Source organism: Misgurnus anguillicaudatus, chromosome 24, assembly GCF_027580225.2.
Source record: "Misgurnus anguillicaudatus chromosome 24, ASM2758022v2, whole genome shotgun sequence".
Lineage (NCBI taxonomy): Eukaryota > Metazoa > Chordata > Actinopteri > Cypriniformes > Cobitidae > Misgurnus > Misgurnus anguillicaudatus.
The window spans coordinates 404,119-419,501 of record NC_073360.2 but is presented as its reverse complement, the minus strand read 5'-3'; the positions used below and the strand labels follow the sequence as shown (position 1 = coordinate 419,501).

Here is a 15,383-nt window from a genome sequence, read left to right as displayed (position 1 = left end):
TAAGACAGTCTTGATGACGTATGCAGCTTAGAAATACGTCATCCAGATGCTGCAACCTTCAGGTTGAGAAATGGCTTCTGCCACGAGTTCCTCATCAGAAAGTTGTAACATGACTGCGTTTCTCCCTGATGCCTCAAAATGTTGATCGTTTAGCGTTTTAAAGGTTTATTTTAGTTTTAAGGTCGGCCAGTTTTTTTCCTTTGCGACAGTGCTGCGGCGCTTGTGGCCTCTAGGGGCGATAGGCATGAAAAATACATGTCTAGCGCCCCCTAGTGGCCAAAAAGTTCTGTGGTGTGCCTTTAAAGGTGACCAAGAATGTAAAACTATATTTACCTAATCAAAGCTGAACTATTAGAGCTCTGTACATGGTAATGACATATCGTGAGACTCAAACAGTAATGTTTCCTCATTCTTATTTAAATCTCGTGCATTCTGATACTGAAGAAGAGGACAATATGGCCATTACAACCCCTACCACAAACCGTATGTAGTGATTTTATTACCGTTGATTTTGGTTTAAATTGAGTTTCTTAGCAAACAACATTATCGATAACTTATCGCGTTGTCGAGATCAAACACAACATGCGTCTGTAGTGAAGTTAACCTTATCTAATGTTAATTACCATACTAAATGGCATAGATCTATATTTATGCGGATGTTTATATTAATTTCTGCCTGCGTTTTATACAGTAATTCTACTATATACTAACTGAAGTGCACGTGTATTTGTGTCACTCACCTTAACTCTTTCCCCACCATTGACGAGATATCTCGTCAGTCAAGAGAAAACGCTTCCCCGCCAATGACGAGTATTTCCGCCTTTCCGCTATTATCCACTAGGTGGCGCCCTTCCGCAACTTTTTAAAACCGCAAGTATTGCCCTATGGCAAGCTGCTGCATGTCCGTGTCTGTTTTAAAGATGGCTCTGAATGGGATCTCTATGAAAAGTCCATCATAAAAATGGAATTATCTCTGCTTTTTGCTCAAAATGTGGTGTTTTTGCAGAAACCTACCCATATTCAAAAGCTGATTACAAAAGAACTACTGAAGGTAGGATGAAACTTTTTTTTTTGCTTGAAAGCAGAGGGTCTGTTCTTTCATTTGGTATACTGTATGTTTATATATTTGAAGAAGAACATTTTCTGGAAGGCATTAAACTTTTGTGAAAATCATGAAAAACGCTGGCTGGCAACTTTTTTAAAAACGCTGGCGGTGAAAGAGTTAAGCGTCAGCTCAGATCCTTATTATTATTCATGACCCTTTCAAATAATGTAATAACAGACCATTTCATTCTGAGGGCAAAATGGACATGTAAAACCATCTCTGGGTCATTTTTCACTTAAAAAAGCTAAACCCCTTATATTTAGAACAATGTAACATATTATTTCAATCCATTCCTGGTCACCTTTAAGATCTAATAAAATATACCTATACTCTCTTTAAAACCACATTTAAACAACTAAAATAAAAAGTCCCATTGTTTAACCCTACAATGATTTTGAAAAGTAGACTTTGTAAATAGGTTTGTTTACCTGGCCGTGAACTTACAAAACCTGCAAACCCACCTTGAAGAACATGTCCTTTTTCACTGGACTAAATAAATTAACAATCATGTAAAAAATGCCTAAAATTTGCATATAGAATTCCAATCCTACGTACAGATTTATACACTAAAACCTGAAAATTACCAGCATAGCAATATAAAGCAACAAAGCTTAGCAGCATCTTAGAGAAATTTAAATGGGATCTTACTGTACCTCAGCTCTTTCTTCACCTCGTCATAATCTGCTTGTGTTTGAAGCTTCTCTTCCAGTTGCTGGATAAAGGAAAGTAAAGCTATAGGTGTGGTACTGGCAGAAGCCCACCTACTGTTCACTCGCTCAAATTTGAGATTGAAACAGTCCTCAAAGTTTTGGTGAGGTTGTACCTTCAGTGTGGCAGTCTTGATGGTGAGCTGTTGTTGTAATTGGCTGATCTGTGTGGACGAGTTCTCCCGAAGAGTGGAGAGGTTGCCCTGCAGTCTCTGAACATCCTCCACCAACTGAATCATCTCACGCTCCTTTGCACTTAGCTCCGCCTCCAGACTCGGACGTAATGTCATCTCACACTCATCCTGCTTAAATAAACAGAAACCCTGATCATCACCAGCACATAAACATGTGTCACGCATCAGTCACATGAATGTGTAAGAAGAGAACCGATCTTCTGAACTGAGGGCAGCACTACTATAGACAACTAATTAGGACTATTTTCGGCTGCTGCGTAATATTATTGCGCCTCCTGCAGTCATGTTAAGGCAGCACAGTCCTTTTTTAATACTTTTTATTTTTTTATGCAACACATACCAACGAACAGAACAGACGGGTCACTGGGGTATCAGATACAAATAAGATGTTCATGTACAATTAACTTTATGTCAGGGGTTGCTCTCCAAATAATATCGAAAGAGAGAGAATGAAAAAAAAAAGAATGAAAAAATAAATAAATAAATAAATAAATAAATATATATATAAATAAATGAAAATGAAAACATCCACCAGGAGAATATATGTCTAAAAAAAAAAAAGGTTCAAGGTCCTCTCATAAAACAAAAAGCACAGACATTGCAAGACATTTACAACCTCTCATTATGTTCGATCCACACTCCTATACGTTAACCATTTTGACCAGTACTTGTAAAATTTATCTATGCTTAATCTTAGAGAAAAGGTGAGATTCTCCATATCATACATATTTTTTACAATCATTATCCATTCTTTTTTTTGTTGGTGGGTTCACATCCAACCATTTCTTAGTTATTGCCTTTTTGCTAGCAACCAGTAATATTTTAAGTAGGTACTTGTCTTGAGTGTTAAAATCAGATGGTATGTTTCCTAAATATATATATATATATATATATATATATATATATATATATATATATATGTATATGTATATATATATATATATATATATATATATATATATATATATATATATATATATATATATATATATATATATATATATATATATATATGTATATATATATATGTATATATATATATGTATATATATATATGTATATATATATATATATATATATATATATATATATGTATATATATATATATATATATATATATATATATATATATATATATATATATATATATACATATATAATATATATACATACATACATACATACATACATACATACATACATACATACATACATAGAAGACATTTAGAAGCTTGTATACTTGAATATATTCTTGATATCAGTCTCTTATGAGTCCCACACTTATACGCATCAATAAAAACATTGATGATATTCATTTCAATTTTTCCATTACTTTTAATATTTTTATTGTAGTGGTTCCAAAGTTGTAAATATCTAAAAAAAAAATCTTGTTTTTCTAATGTATAGGTGTCAATAAGGTCTTGGAAACTCTTTAAACCTGTATTAGATGAGATTGTACAATATGAAGTAATGCCTTTCAATGTCCATTGCTTAAACCTTGAGTCCAACTGAGCAGGTTTAAAATCTTTGTCATAGGCCACCCATCTTAACAACCGTGCTTGTGTCTCAAGCTTAAAATCTTTACATTCCTTGAACCAAATATTAAGAGGAACCATTGTCCAATGACTCAATTTATTCGAGTATTTAAGCATTGTAGTTTTATCCCCTAATAAAGAGGGTGACAAACTGTTCAAGAGACATGACATAAGTTTAGGTAAACTGGAGTCCGGGTTGGAGATTGTCATAAGGATGTCATCCGCATATAAACATATTTTGCGTTCATTTCCTTTAAATTGGAATCCTGATATATCTACATCCTCTCTAATTGCTTGGGCCAGTGGCTCTATAAATAGTGCAAAAAGTGTGGGACTTAATGGGCATCCCTGGCGACAGCCTCGTTCCAGTGTAATTGAATTAGAAACATTTCCGTTTATTTTAACCTGTGCTGTTGGCAAGTGATATAATGGTTTAAGACATCCTATAACCTCTTTATTGAAGCCAAATCGTTGCAGTACCAGATACAAAAACTCCCAACGCACGGAGTCAAAAGCCTTTTCAGCATCAAGGCTAATTACCAAAGATTTAGAACTAGTTTTGCTCATGCTATCAATCAGAAATAATGCTCGCCTCACATTATCTTGTGTCTGTCTGTTTTTCACAAATCCTGTTTGGTCGGTATCAATCAATTCAGGAATTATATTTTCTAATCTTTTTGCAATTATCGAAGCGTATAGTCTATAATCTATATTTAAAACAGAAATGGGTCTGTATGACCCACATTCTGTCTTATCTTTTCCAGCTTTTGGTATTACTGATATGATAGCTTGTTTCCAGGATATTGGGGTTTCTCCTCCCTTACGAACATGGTTAAAACATTTTAAGAGCATAGGTCGTAATAATTCTCTGAATGTCTTGTACCACTCTGCTGGGTACCCATCCCCCCCTGGCACCTTATTTGACTTTAAATTCGATATGGCCTCATCAATTTCTGCTTCGGTAATTTCTTGTGATACCAGTTTGTTTTGTGTTCGTCCTACTGATGGCAGGTCTAGAGATTCCAGAAAATGTTCAATAACTGAGGGGTCCGCTGCTGCTGGCTGGGAATATAATTTTTTATAATATATTTCAAATGACCTTAGTATCTCTTCCGGTTTGTGGCACATTACGTTTCTGGATTTTTAATTTTGAAAACTGACCTTTCAGTTTGCTGTTTACAGAGTTTCCATGGTAAAATGTTTTTAGCTCTGGGTCCATTCTCATAATAATTCTGTTTGATATATTTAAGCTTAGTCTCTACTTGATTATCAAGTATTTTGTTTATTTGATGTCTTGTTACTTTTATTTCTTCTAAAATTTGAGGTTTATTTAATTCAATATGTTTTTGTTCCAGCGTTTTTAGTGTGTTTGATAAATCAGTCAATACTTTCTGTTTTTCTTTTTTTTCCTTGAGGACCACTTTAAAAGTTTACCTCTTAACACTGCCTTAGCGGCATCCCATAGAACACTTGGTGACATATCCTCATCATTATTAAATACAATATAGTCTTCAATTTCCTTTCTAATATATTCTAGACATTGGGGGTCATTTAGGATACTAGTGTTCAATCTCCAGATGGAGTTTCAAATACACTCCTGCATGATCTGAAACATCTCTAGGTCCTATATCGCAGCCTATAATTCTATGTTTGTCTGAGTGAAACATGAAAAAATAATCAACCCTTGAATAGACTGCGTGAGCGTGGGAGAAGAAAGTAAACTGTCTCACAGTTGGGTGGAGTTCCCGCCATATGTCAATCATGCCAGTTTCCTTAAGCATTTTTTTAACATACAACGATTCAGAATTTATCTTTTTCGTTGCATTTGAAGAGTCTATGGTGGGATACAACTGTACATTCCAGTCCCCTCCACATATAAGTGTCCCTGATACTTCAGAAGTTATTAACTCAAATATTTTCTTAATTAATAACTTATCCTGTCCTGGTGGTCTGTAAACATTAAATAATGTTACTTCCTTTGAATCAAGAATCCCTTTAACCAGAATATAACGTCCTTCTTTGTCAGCTATTTGGCTGGAGACCTGAAAAGTCACCTTATTTGGTATTAGTATTGCTACCCCTCTGGCATGTCCTTTTGTGTAGGATGAATAAAAAGTATTTCTAAATCCTAACTTTTTCAATTTTTCATGTTCGGTTTGTACCAGGTGAGTCTCCTGCCAAAAAATAATATGTTGGTTCTCCCTCTTCATCTTAGTTATAAGTTTACTTCGTTTGATAGGATTTTGCAACCCATTAACATTTAGTGAAATAATTCTATACTCTTGCTGTGACATTTATCTTTAAATATACTTTCAAGCTGTTACTCCCAAGTGACCTTAACATTATAACACAAGTAATACCGAACAAAAAGGTAAGAAAGTAAAACCAAAAAGGAAAGGAAATCTTCGATTTACGAAGGGCCTCCCGTGTGCTACCTGATACTGCAAATATGTGCACTTGTTTCCCCTAACTCCCATAATTACCCGTTATTAATTTAATGGTCTGTCAAGCAATAACGTAAATCAACCATTAATAAAACGAATTTACTCAAAAATCAAGTCATTTGGAATAAACAAATATTAAAATAACTTTACAGAACTCTTATAGAAAACTGTGCTTGTTATATTAATCTACTATTTTAGTATTGTTTATTTTGGGTTTAGCAGTTAGTACTCTACCCTGAGTGAGAATCAAACAGTTTTTCCAGTGTCTCGGCAGAAGTCCTGAAGTCTTTTCCGTGCCCTCTCCTGATGTTTCTCTCGGTCGCGTCGTGGTTTCGCGCCTGCCGTTTCCCAGGTGATTTTACTCAGCCTCTCCATTGAAGCCGATGCGGCGGCGACGGCGTCCTCATCTTCTCTAATGTCGGCCGTGGTCAGTCCTTTCTTTTTTAAGTCTTCCATCGCTTCCGTTGGGCTATTATAAACAACAGGACCGTCTTCAAAAAACACCCGAAGTTTGGCTGGAGGTGGTGTCTGGAAACGGAGACCTTTTTCTTTGAGTAGTTTCCTTATAGGAGTGTATGCTTTCCTCTTCTTTTGGGTTTCCGCGGGATAATCCTGGTCGAAGTACACTCGTCTCCCATTCAGGTAAACTTCCCTCTTTCTCCACGCTGAACGGAGGACCAGTTCTTTAATCCTATATTCAAGAAAGTAAATGACAACCGATCGGGGATTCGCATTTGGAGGTGGCTTGGGTCCGAGCGCCCTGTGACAACGCTGTATCCCAAGTTCTGCATCGGGGAGAGACAGTTCCGTCTTAAGGAACCTTTCAATAAACTCTTGTATGTTATCTCCTTCGGCCTCCTCAGGAATTCCATATATGCGTAGATTGTTACGCCGTGATCTTGCTTCGAGATCTGTCAGCTTAGTTTGCATTTTTTGTTGAATATCAAGAGTTTGTAATAGTACGTCTCTAGCCTCGGTACTCCACTCTTCCAAATCCGCCACCCGGTGTTCGGCCTCCTCAACTCGATTCACCGTATCTTTAAGATCTTTGGAAATTTCGTCCAGTTTCAGATTAATGTCTGTTTTCAGGCTTGTCAAGTCAGTTTTCCAATCTCGGGTGAAAGTCTCTTGAAAATGTTTGAGTTCTAACTTCACGTCGGATCGGATAGCCTTAATCTCGGAGTATATGTCACTGATGCAAACTTGCATCGTGTCTGCGGCCTCTTGTTCGCCGGCGTTGCACTCGTCGTCATTTTCCGCCGTTTGTCTCTCAGTTTTCTCAGGTCTATGGGATGATTTACCTCTAGCTTTTCGTTTTCGTTTATTGTGTTTTTATCGTTTTGCTGTAATAAAGCTAGTAGGCTTTAGTAGCTTCTGTAGCACGAACACAATCATGTAGTCCGCCGTTATTGTTGTTGCTGTTACGTGTGACGCTTCCGACACGTGATTTGATGACGTTTTTGCTTCACAAAATATACGGATTGGCTGTACAGACGAAACCGCAAGGGTGTCGGTTTCAGATTTATCCACTTTAGGACCCGGTTTAAAAAAATAGCCTCCCAAAACGCCGGATCCGTGTGGATGAAACGCCAATACGATAACAAATTTATACGTATACAGTGATACGCGTCTCCGTGTGGACAGCCCCTTAGACGCTCATTAAAAAAACACACCTTGACAAGGGAGCTCTTAAATGGGGGATTTAATGGTATTTCAAGCATTCTGACTTATTAACACACAGTCATAGAGTTGTTTCCTCATGCTAAACGTAGGCAAAGTGTCAAAACAGCAGTTGGACATGTTACAGAGTATTTCTGTGCCGAATGCACTCCGCCAGGGTTAGTACAAGTTTTGGCAAGTTTTTTTCGATTACAGTTCTAACTGACGTTTAAGGGGTTTCGATACGTATCACTTCTTTATATGGGCTTCCACCGGAAAACTTCCCCCGGAAAACCCTGCCCACCCGTCAATTAGCGGGAGACGCTAGAGCTGCTAACAGCTTATCACGCCACTCAGCTTTGTTTAATTTCAAAAGTCAACAATTGCACGAAAGAAGAAGTGTGTTTTTGGATGTAGGGAGAGGACATCCAGCCTTATGGAAACAATGGATATTGTTTATTATCCGGAGTAGCAGCGGAGTTTTGCGTGTGTGTTTGATGCAGTGGATTTTCCCAACTGGGTCATGACGAGTTGCACGCGGTAAGTAAGACTTCTGTCTTATGTTGGAAATAGTCGCGTGCATATTATATAAATGACACGAACATGTAGTGAATCAAAAGTTAAAACAGTGTTGTATAGTGTTGCATGACTCGTACTCGCTCCTCCTGGGAAAGTAACTCCTCCTTCTTCATTTTTTCATACGTTATCGGAAAGATTCGGTAAAGCTAATCTTTCTTTTATAAATCTGATTAAACTAAAGACTCTTCAGAGATAAAAAGGATGTCATACTACTCTATAGGTACTCCAGATTAACATCAGAAATGCAGAAACAGCGTGTGTTACGTGAGCTTTAATAACTTTAGATCAATCTTAAATCTCCCTTTTGTTTCTAAAATATTAGAAAAAGTAGTGGCAAGCCAGCTATGCACATAATTAGTGAATAATAGTACATATGAAAAGTTCCAATCAGGATTCAGGCCACACCATAGCACAGAGACAGCACTGCTTAGAGTTAAGGGCTCGTTATAGTCGTGCGTAGGTCCTACGGCGTAGCCGCGATGGGGTAGGTTCCGCGTCGGTTTTCATTTATACTTTTGCGTCGTCGTCCGCGTCGATGTGCAAACACGCGCGCAGGAGGTGGGCAGTAACCACGCGTTTAACCACAGTAGCAGCGCGAACGCCAAAGAAGAATAAGCTTTGCAAGTTAGCCCACAAACGAAGAAGAAACAGCAACTTGTTGTGTATGATTTGAGAAGACCAGCAATGATGGATGTAAATAAACAGCGACTTTTGTTGCAGTTTGAGTTAAATCACTCCTCAACTTGGCCATTCTTTGTTTTCACGATCGCAAACGGAAATGACGCAGTTTTTTTACCTGACGGGAGGGGTTCTGGTGGACCAATCACAGCGCTTGCGGTCCGCGTAGAACTGATGCTAAAAATTTTGCGAGGTGCGCGTCAGACTACGCAGAGCTACGCACAGGCACGGATAGCCTACGCCGTAGCTACGGCGTAGAACCTACGCACGACTATAAATCGCCCTTTACAAATTACCTCCTTTTTAACATCCGATCATGGTGAAATCCCAATCTCCTATTAGACCTTAGTGCAGCCTTTGACACAATAGATCACACAATCTTACTCAATAGACTAGTGGTCAGGCGCTAGCCTGGTTTAGATCGTATCTAACCAACCGCTATCATTTTGTTGATGTAAATGAGGAAGAGTCATATCACGTCCCGGTTAAATACGGCGTACCGCAGGGATCAGTTTTAGGTCCTATCCTGTTCTTGTTATATATGTTACCTCTAGGAGACATCATCAGGAAACATAACATAAGTTTTCACTACTATGCGGATGATACCCAGGTTTACATCTCCTCACATCCTAGCGAAACATACCAGTTCTGTAAACTTAGCGATATAAGTGACTGGGTGGCACATAACTTCCTTATGCTAAACTCCAATAAGACAGAGATACCTATAATCGAACTGAATCACTCCAAACAAAATATGTCAGATTACAAGTGACCCATAGAGGGCTGCACAGTGGTGCCATCTTCCACGTTTAAGAATTTAGGCATAATGTTCGACAGCAATCTATCTTTCGATAGTCATATCTCCAACTTCTGCCGCACAGCATTCTTCCATCTTAGAAATATCTGAAAAATACGCCACATGCTGTCTGCATCAGATGCAGAAAAGCTTATCCATGCTTTTATGACCTCTAGAATAGACTATTGTAACTCGCTACTCGGGGGATGTCATGCAAATCAGGTAAACAAGCTTCAGCTAGTTTAAAAAGCTGCCGCAAGAGTGCTTACTCATTCTAAGAAGTATGACCACATAAGTCCAATTTTGGCATCTTTACACTGGCTACAGTCAAATATCGTTTACAATTTAAAATATTACTAATCACCTACAAAGCCTTAAAAGGCAGAGTGCACAAAGTTTGAAAAACGCTTTGGAAAAGGGAGTCCGGCCGATTACCAAAACACACTTGTAGCCAATCAGCAGGGGCGTGTCTACTAACCGTCATCCTTGCCTGGGTTGCGTATGTGTGGGGCGGGTCTATCAAAAGAATGTCCAGATTCTATTGGGTTAGGGGCATGTTTGTTTAGGTGATTTCAAATATCAACATTGGCTTTCAAACATTGTGCACTCCGCCTTTAAATGGCCTAGCACTCTCGTATCTTAGAGAATTACTATCAGAATACAATCCATCACATACACTGTGGTCTCAAAATTCTGGTTTCTTAACTATCCCTACAATATCAAAAGTGTCTAAAGGTGGTAGATCCTTTTCCTACTTAGCCCCTAACCTCTGAAATGATTTGCCAACTGATGTCCGTGAATCAGACCCAGTCGATCACTTTAAATCTAAATTAAAGACTTTTCTCTTTCACAAAGCATTCACATAATTTGTTTAGTAAATGTACTTCTCGCAACAGTTAGCCTGCATGGAACAAAGCATTCACATAACTCGTCTGGGTAATAGACAAATGCTGCAATAGCTAGCTTGTCTGGAACTGAGCAGATATTAAACCACAACACTGTGTGACACTTGCATTACATGCTAACGGCCCTACCTGACCAACGGCAGAACCCGTTTAATCTTCCTATCCGTTACACATATCTCCCAAGGTTTTTTTCCTCCTAGGACTTTTTTCTCCTAGGCTTAAAAAGTCGGGAGGTTTTTCTCCTAGGGGGTTTTTCAGCTTAACTTAGCACCCTCTTCTAAATGTTACAGTATTAATACGCTCATTTGTAAAGTTTATTCATAGCTGCTGTAATTTGCTACTTGTTGTCTGTCGATTTTTTTGCATTTCCCCCTGCTTCTATTAATGTGAAGCTGCTTTGAAACAATTACCAATTGTGAAAAGTGCCATGTAAATAAAATTGAATTTTTGTTTAATTTACCTGTGTGTTAGACAATAAACAAAATATCTTGTTGGTCATGTGGGCCCTATTTTAACGATCTAAGCGCATAGTCTAAAGTGCACGCCGCATGGTCTCAACCAGGGGCGGCGTTTGCGTATGGCAGGGTATGGCAGTTGCCATACCCTAGCATTCAGACAAAACACCAGAAATTAACAGGCTATAATAAAGCTCATTAAAAATAATGTTAAATATTTTCAGTAGAACATTTCTGAACATTGGTATATCACTAATATGGATATTTTTACGCGTGTGCTCGACTTCATGCTATAATACAGGAACCGACATGTGGATGACATCAACGTGCCGCGAGAGCGGTCTGAAAGCAAACTCTTCTGATGATTTCTCGCCTCATCCTCGCGGTACTTTGATGTCATCAACCTGTCGTTCTTGCAGCGCAGCTTGAATTGTGCAGGAGGTCTCATGATGACCACTGTTGTTATAATCTTTATCTTTTTTTTAACATTCAAACAGACTCACGGTTCTTCCCCACACTCGCGCTATGCATATTGCATACATTATTCCAGAAGTAATATGATTTGTTCCCTGTGGATAAATAAACATGTTCTCTTACACTGGGAAATTGTAGCGCAGTCGAAGTGAATTGTATTCATTAACGTTACGCGCATTTTTGAATATGGCCACTTGTGCAATAAAAACTGCACGACGACAAAAGGTAAGACTTGTTTTTGCATTAAGCCCTGTTTTACTAAGAGTTTTATTTAGTGTTTTAGTCTTACTTGGTTAGCTGGCTGGGTTAACTACGTGTGCTCTATCACATCATTAAAAGTCTTTATTGTGTTTTTATAAGTGTTTATTGGCGGCTGTTATGACAAGATTTGTGAAGGGATGTTACAGTATGTTTTGATATTATCTTGTTTTAGTTTATCTGTTGCTGGAGTTGCACTTGACAACATTTGAAAAGCATTTTAAACAACCATGATTTCTATTTTTGTTTTTCATTTGTATTGCTTCCGTACTGTTGTCAGTAAGTGTACATCCGTGCAATCATAGTATGATTTTATACAGGTTGGTGGAGTATGTACACATATGGATATAATGTGGTTTCATAGATTCGTTATTTGAATGGCCTTCTTGTACGAAGAATTTTTGCCATACCCTAGGTTTTCGTGAAACGCCGCCACTGGTCTCAACAGGCGTGTCGGATTCCATTTTGCCAATTTAACGACGGGAAAAATGGTTTTTGCACCAAACACATGGTCTAAAAGGGTTGTTTCTATTTTTGTAATGAGTAATGGGTGTGTTTTGGGCATAACATGCAATAAACCAATGAGAGTCGCATATCTCATCCCCTTTAAAAGCCAGTTGTGCTGGCGCCATACCGATTCCCTATTTAGATGGCAGAATTTGTAGCTGAAAAACTAAGCGGAGGAAGAAATTGATATTAAAAAATGCTATGTTTTCATTTATATTGATTTTTTTATTTTTTGCTATTAAAACCTTTGAAAGTCGTTTTCTGTCAGTCATGGAAGTAAAATTAGCAGGCTTTTAATTGCTGTAAATGTATGGAAAGCCTACATGGTGTAAAATCTGAAAGACTAACTTACGAATATGCCCTTTTACATTTTATTCCTTTAATTTTTCATATTTTAAACAGTTGTGTGTTGCTGCACATCCATGTGTGTGATAAGCAAACCCACGTTGTTGTCCCATTTGTAGGCGCATATTGCGCTCATTAAATAACAACAACAATATTGTACAATTGACTTTAGACCAGGTATTAGTTGGTCTATGGCGTAGTGTATTTTGGTTGCCTCAAAATAGCACTGCGTTAACAATGCGCCTGAACACACCTCGTTTTCAGACCAGAACCCCCATGTGCACAAAATTGTGTGCATATGCATTTGCTATTTAAACCATGTGGAGCTAAACTAAAAACGATTAACGCGCCGGGTTGAAACTAGCAAAAGACACTTGCGTTGCACATTGCGTCGGGTGTATAATAGGGCCCTGTGAGTTTATGGTAGCCCACTCATATTTTTCCAGTAAATCTTAAGTTACTGGTCCTTCTTTCAAGGAACCGGTGTTGGGTTGTTACATCTTAGAGTCAGCATTATATTCTTGCAACCAATAAAACATTTTTGTTAATACTCAAAAAGACATGAACAGTAAAGGAAACAGGAAACAGTAAAGTTGTTACCGTGTTTGGAGTTCTATGGATTTGTGATGGGAGTTGAATTAATTTGTTAGCTGAAGTCATTTGTTCTCTCTGTGATCTCACTTCTCTCTCAGCGGCTTCTGCTCTCTGTAGTAAACATCAATATGCTTTACTTTATCACATATTTAATACTAGCCAATATCTTTCAATATTCAGACAGATGGTAAAAGCTTGTGAATGTGAAAGGTTACACAAGGTAATTGACCTATGGCTAAGCCATGCCCCCAAACGCATAGCAATCCAATACACTCGGACATTCTTTCCTTCCACGTCTATTGAAATGCATTGCAGTTAGTCAGTTTTCATTAGTTTTTATATGTTTTCTTGTCATTTTTAGTTTAAAATGGTCAAACGGATTGCATGGGGTAAATGCAACTCCAACACTAGGTATCCCGAAAGGCTGGGTGACGGTGTGTATTTTTAACCTTTTCCCAAGCCAAATCTCAACCGAGATATGTGTCTGCTTAATCCAGATTAAGTTATGCGGTAGACCACAACACCAACTAAACGTGGATAAATTAAACAAGGATGTCTACATCTGTTTTAAGCTAAATCAACAACATATTGGAACGTTATCTTTAACATCTCTCACGTAACGTAGACTAACATTAGAAAACGTTAACGTTAGCTTCTAGCTGCATTGTACATCATGTCACTTAGCTTCATTAACGCATATGAAATAACCGAGAAAACAAATATTATTTGTAATAGCAATATTGCGCTGAATAGTTCATGTAAATACTAACCTAACAGAGAGGTAACTTACTCTTAGTAAAGATGGTAAAAAGGCTTGTCCTGGAAACGTATGCTTAAGTTTCATCGAACTTCTCAACAATAAAATTATTAATATAACCCTCCAATGCATAGTTAAGGCCCTTTTGGTGACTTCGAGACGATATATAGTCTTTCTGTCTCCAGAAATCATCAATTGCCTCCTGTGAAATGTCTCCTGTTGTGACAGCTGCCATAGCTCCTGTCACCGAATGTGGATTGTTTGTCCGAGTGAGTGGAGGGAGTGTGGCTTAGCCATAGTTACATTACAGTGAAATAAACATAAACTGGCTTAAATCTATGTAATTATCTGGTAACATGCACACAATTGATAAAAACAGACTAAGAAAGCACTTTGAAACTAGAAAAGTCAACAGCCTAAGCCATGGTTATTATTTTTAGTTTTTGCAAATCTTTGAAATCACTTTAAAATTAAAATTCTGTCATCAGTTCACTTTAAAATTAAAATTAATTTACTCATTCTCATTTTGTTCTAAACCTGTATGAATTTCTTTTTTTCTGATGAATACAAAAGAAGATATTTTGAGAAATGATGGTAAGCACACAGTTGACAGTACCCATTAAATTCAGTCGTGGCCAAAAGTTTTGAGAATTACATAAATATTAGTTTTCACAAAGTGAAATTTGACTGGGCATGTTCTCAATCAACTTTTGGGCCAAATCCTGACTGATAGCAACCCATTCTTTCATAATCACTTTTTGGAGTTTGTCAGAATTAGTGGGTTTTTGTTTGTCCACCCGCCTTATGAGGATTGACCACAAGTTCTCAATGGGATTAAGATCTGGGGAGATTCCAGGCCGTGGACCAAAAATTTCAATGTTCTGGTCCCCGAGCCACTTAGTTATCACTTTTGCCTTATGGCACGGTGCTCCATCATGGTGGCACTCCGATCCCGCTGCTGAATCCTCTTTAGGAGACGGTCCTGGCACTTGCTGGACTTTCTTGGACGCCTTGAAGCCTTTCTTTACAAGAATTGAACCTCCTTGAAGTTCTTGATGATCCTATAAATTGTTGATTTAGGTGCAATCTTAGTAGCAACGCAATGATGGCTGCACACAGTTTTTTGCAGGTCACCATGGTTAACAATGGAAGAACAATGATTTCAAGCATCACCCTCCTTTTAACATGTCAAGTCTGCCATTCTAACCCAATCAGCCTGACATCATGATCTCCAGCCTTGTGCTCGTCAACATTCTCAACATTCTCAAGTTGAGTTAAGACGATTACTGAAATGATCTCAGCAGGTCCTTTAATGACAGCCATGAAATGCAGTGGAAATTTTTTTTTGGGATTAAGTTAATTTTCATGGCAAAGAAGGACTATGCAATTCA

General features: G+C 37.9%; 1 protein-coding gene across 5 annotated transcripts in view; it reads right to left on the bottom strand.

Moving 5' to 3' along the window:
- cux1b (cut-like homeobox 1b) overlaps positions 1–15,383 on the bottom strand; it is an 84,976-nt gene that overhangs the window by 28,681 nt on the left and 40,912 nt on the right. For 4 of the 5 annotated variants that reach the window (XM_073862739.1, XM_073862738.1, XM_073862736.1 and 1 more), the window contains 3 exons: positions 13,242–13,346; positions 1,929–2,117; positions 1,759–1,817 (listed from right to left, as the gene is read on the bottom strand). In XM_073862739.1, coding sequence (XP_073718840.1) covers positions 1,759–1,817; positions 1,929–2,117; positions 13,242–13,346 — 353 coding nt within the window. The remainder of the gene's footprint in view (positions 1–1,758; positions 1,818–1,928; positions 2,118–13,241; positions 13,347–15,383) is intronic. The other variant, XM_073862737.1, reaches the window with a different exon arrangement.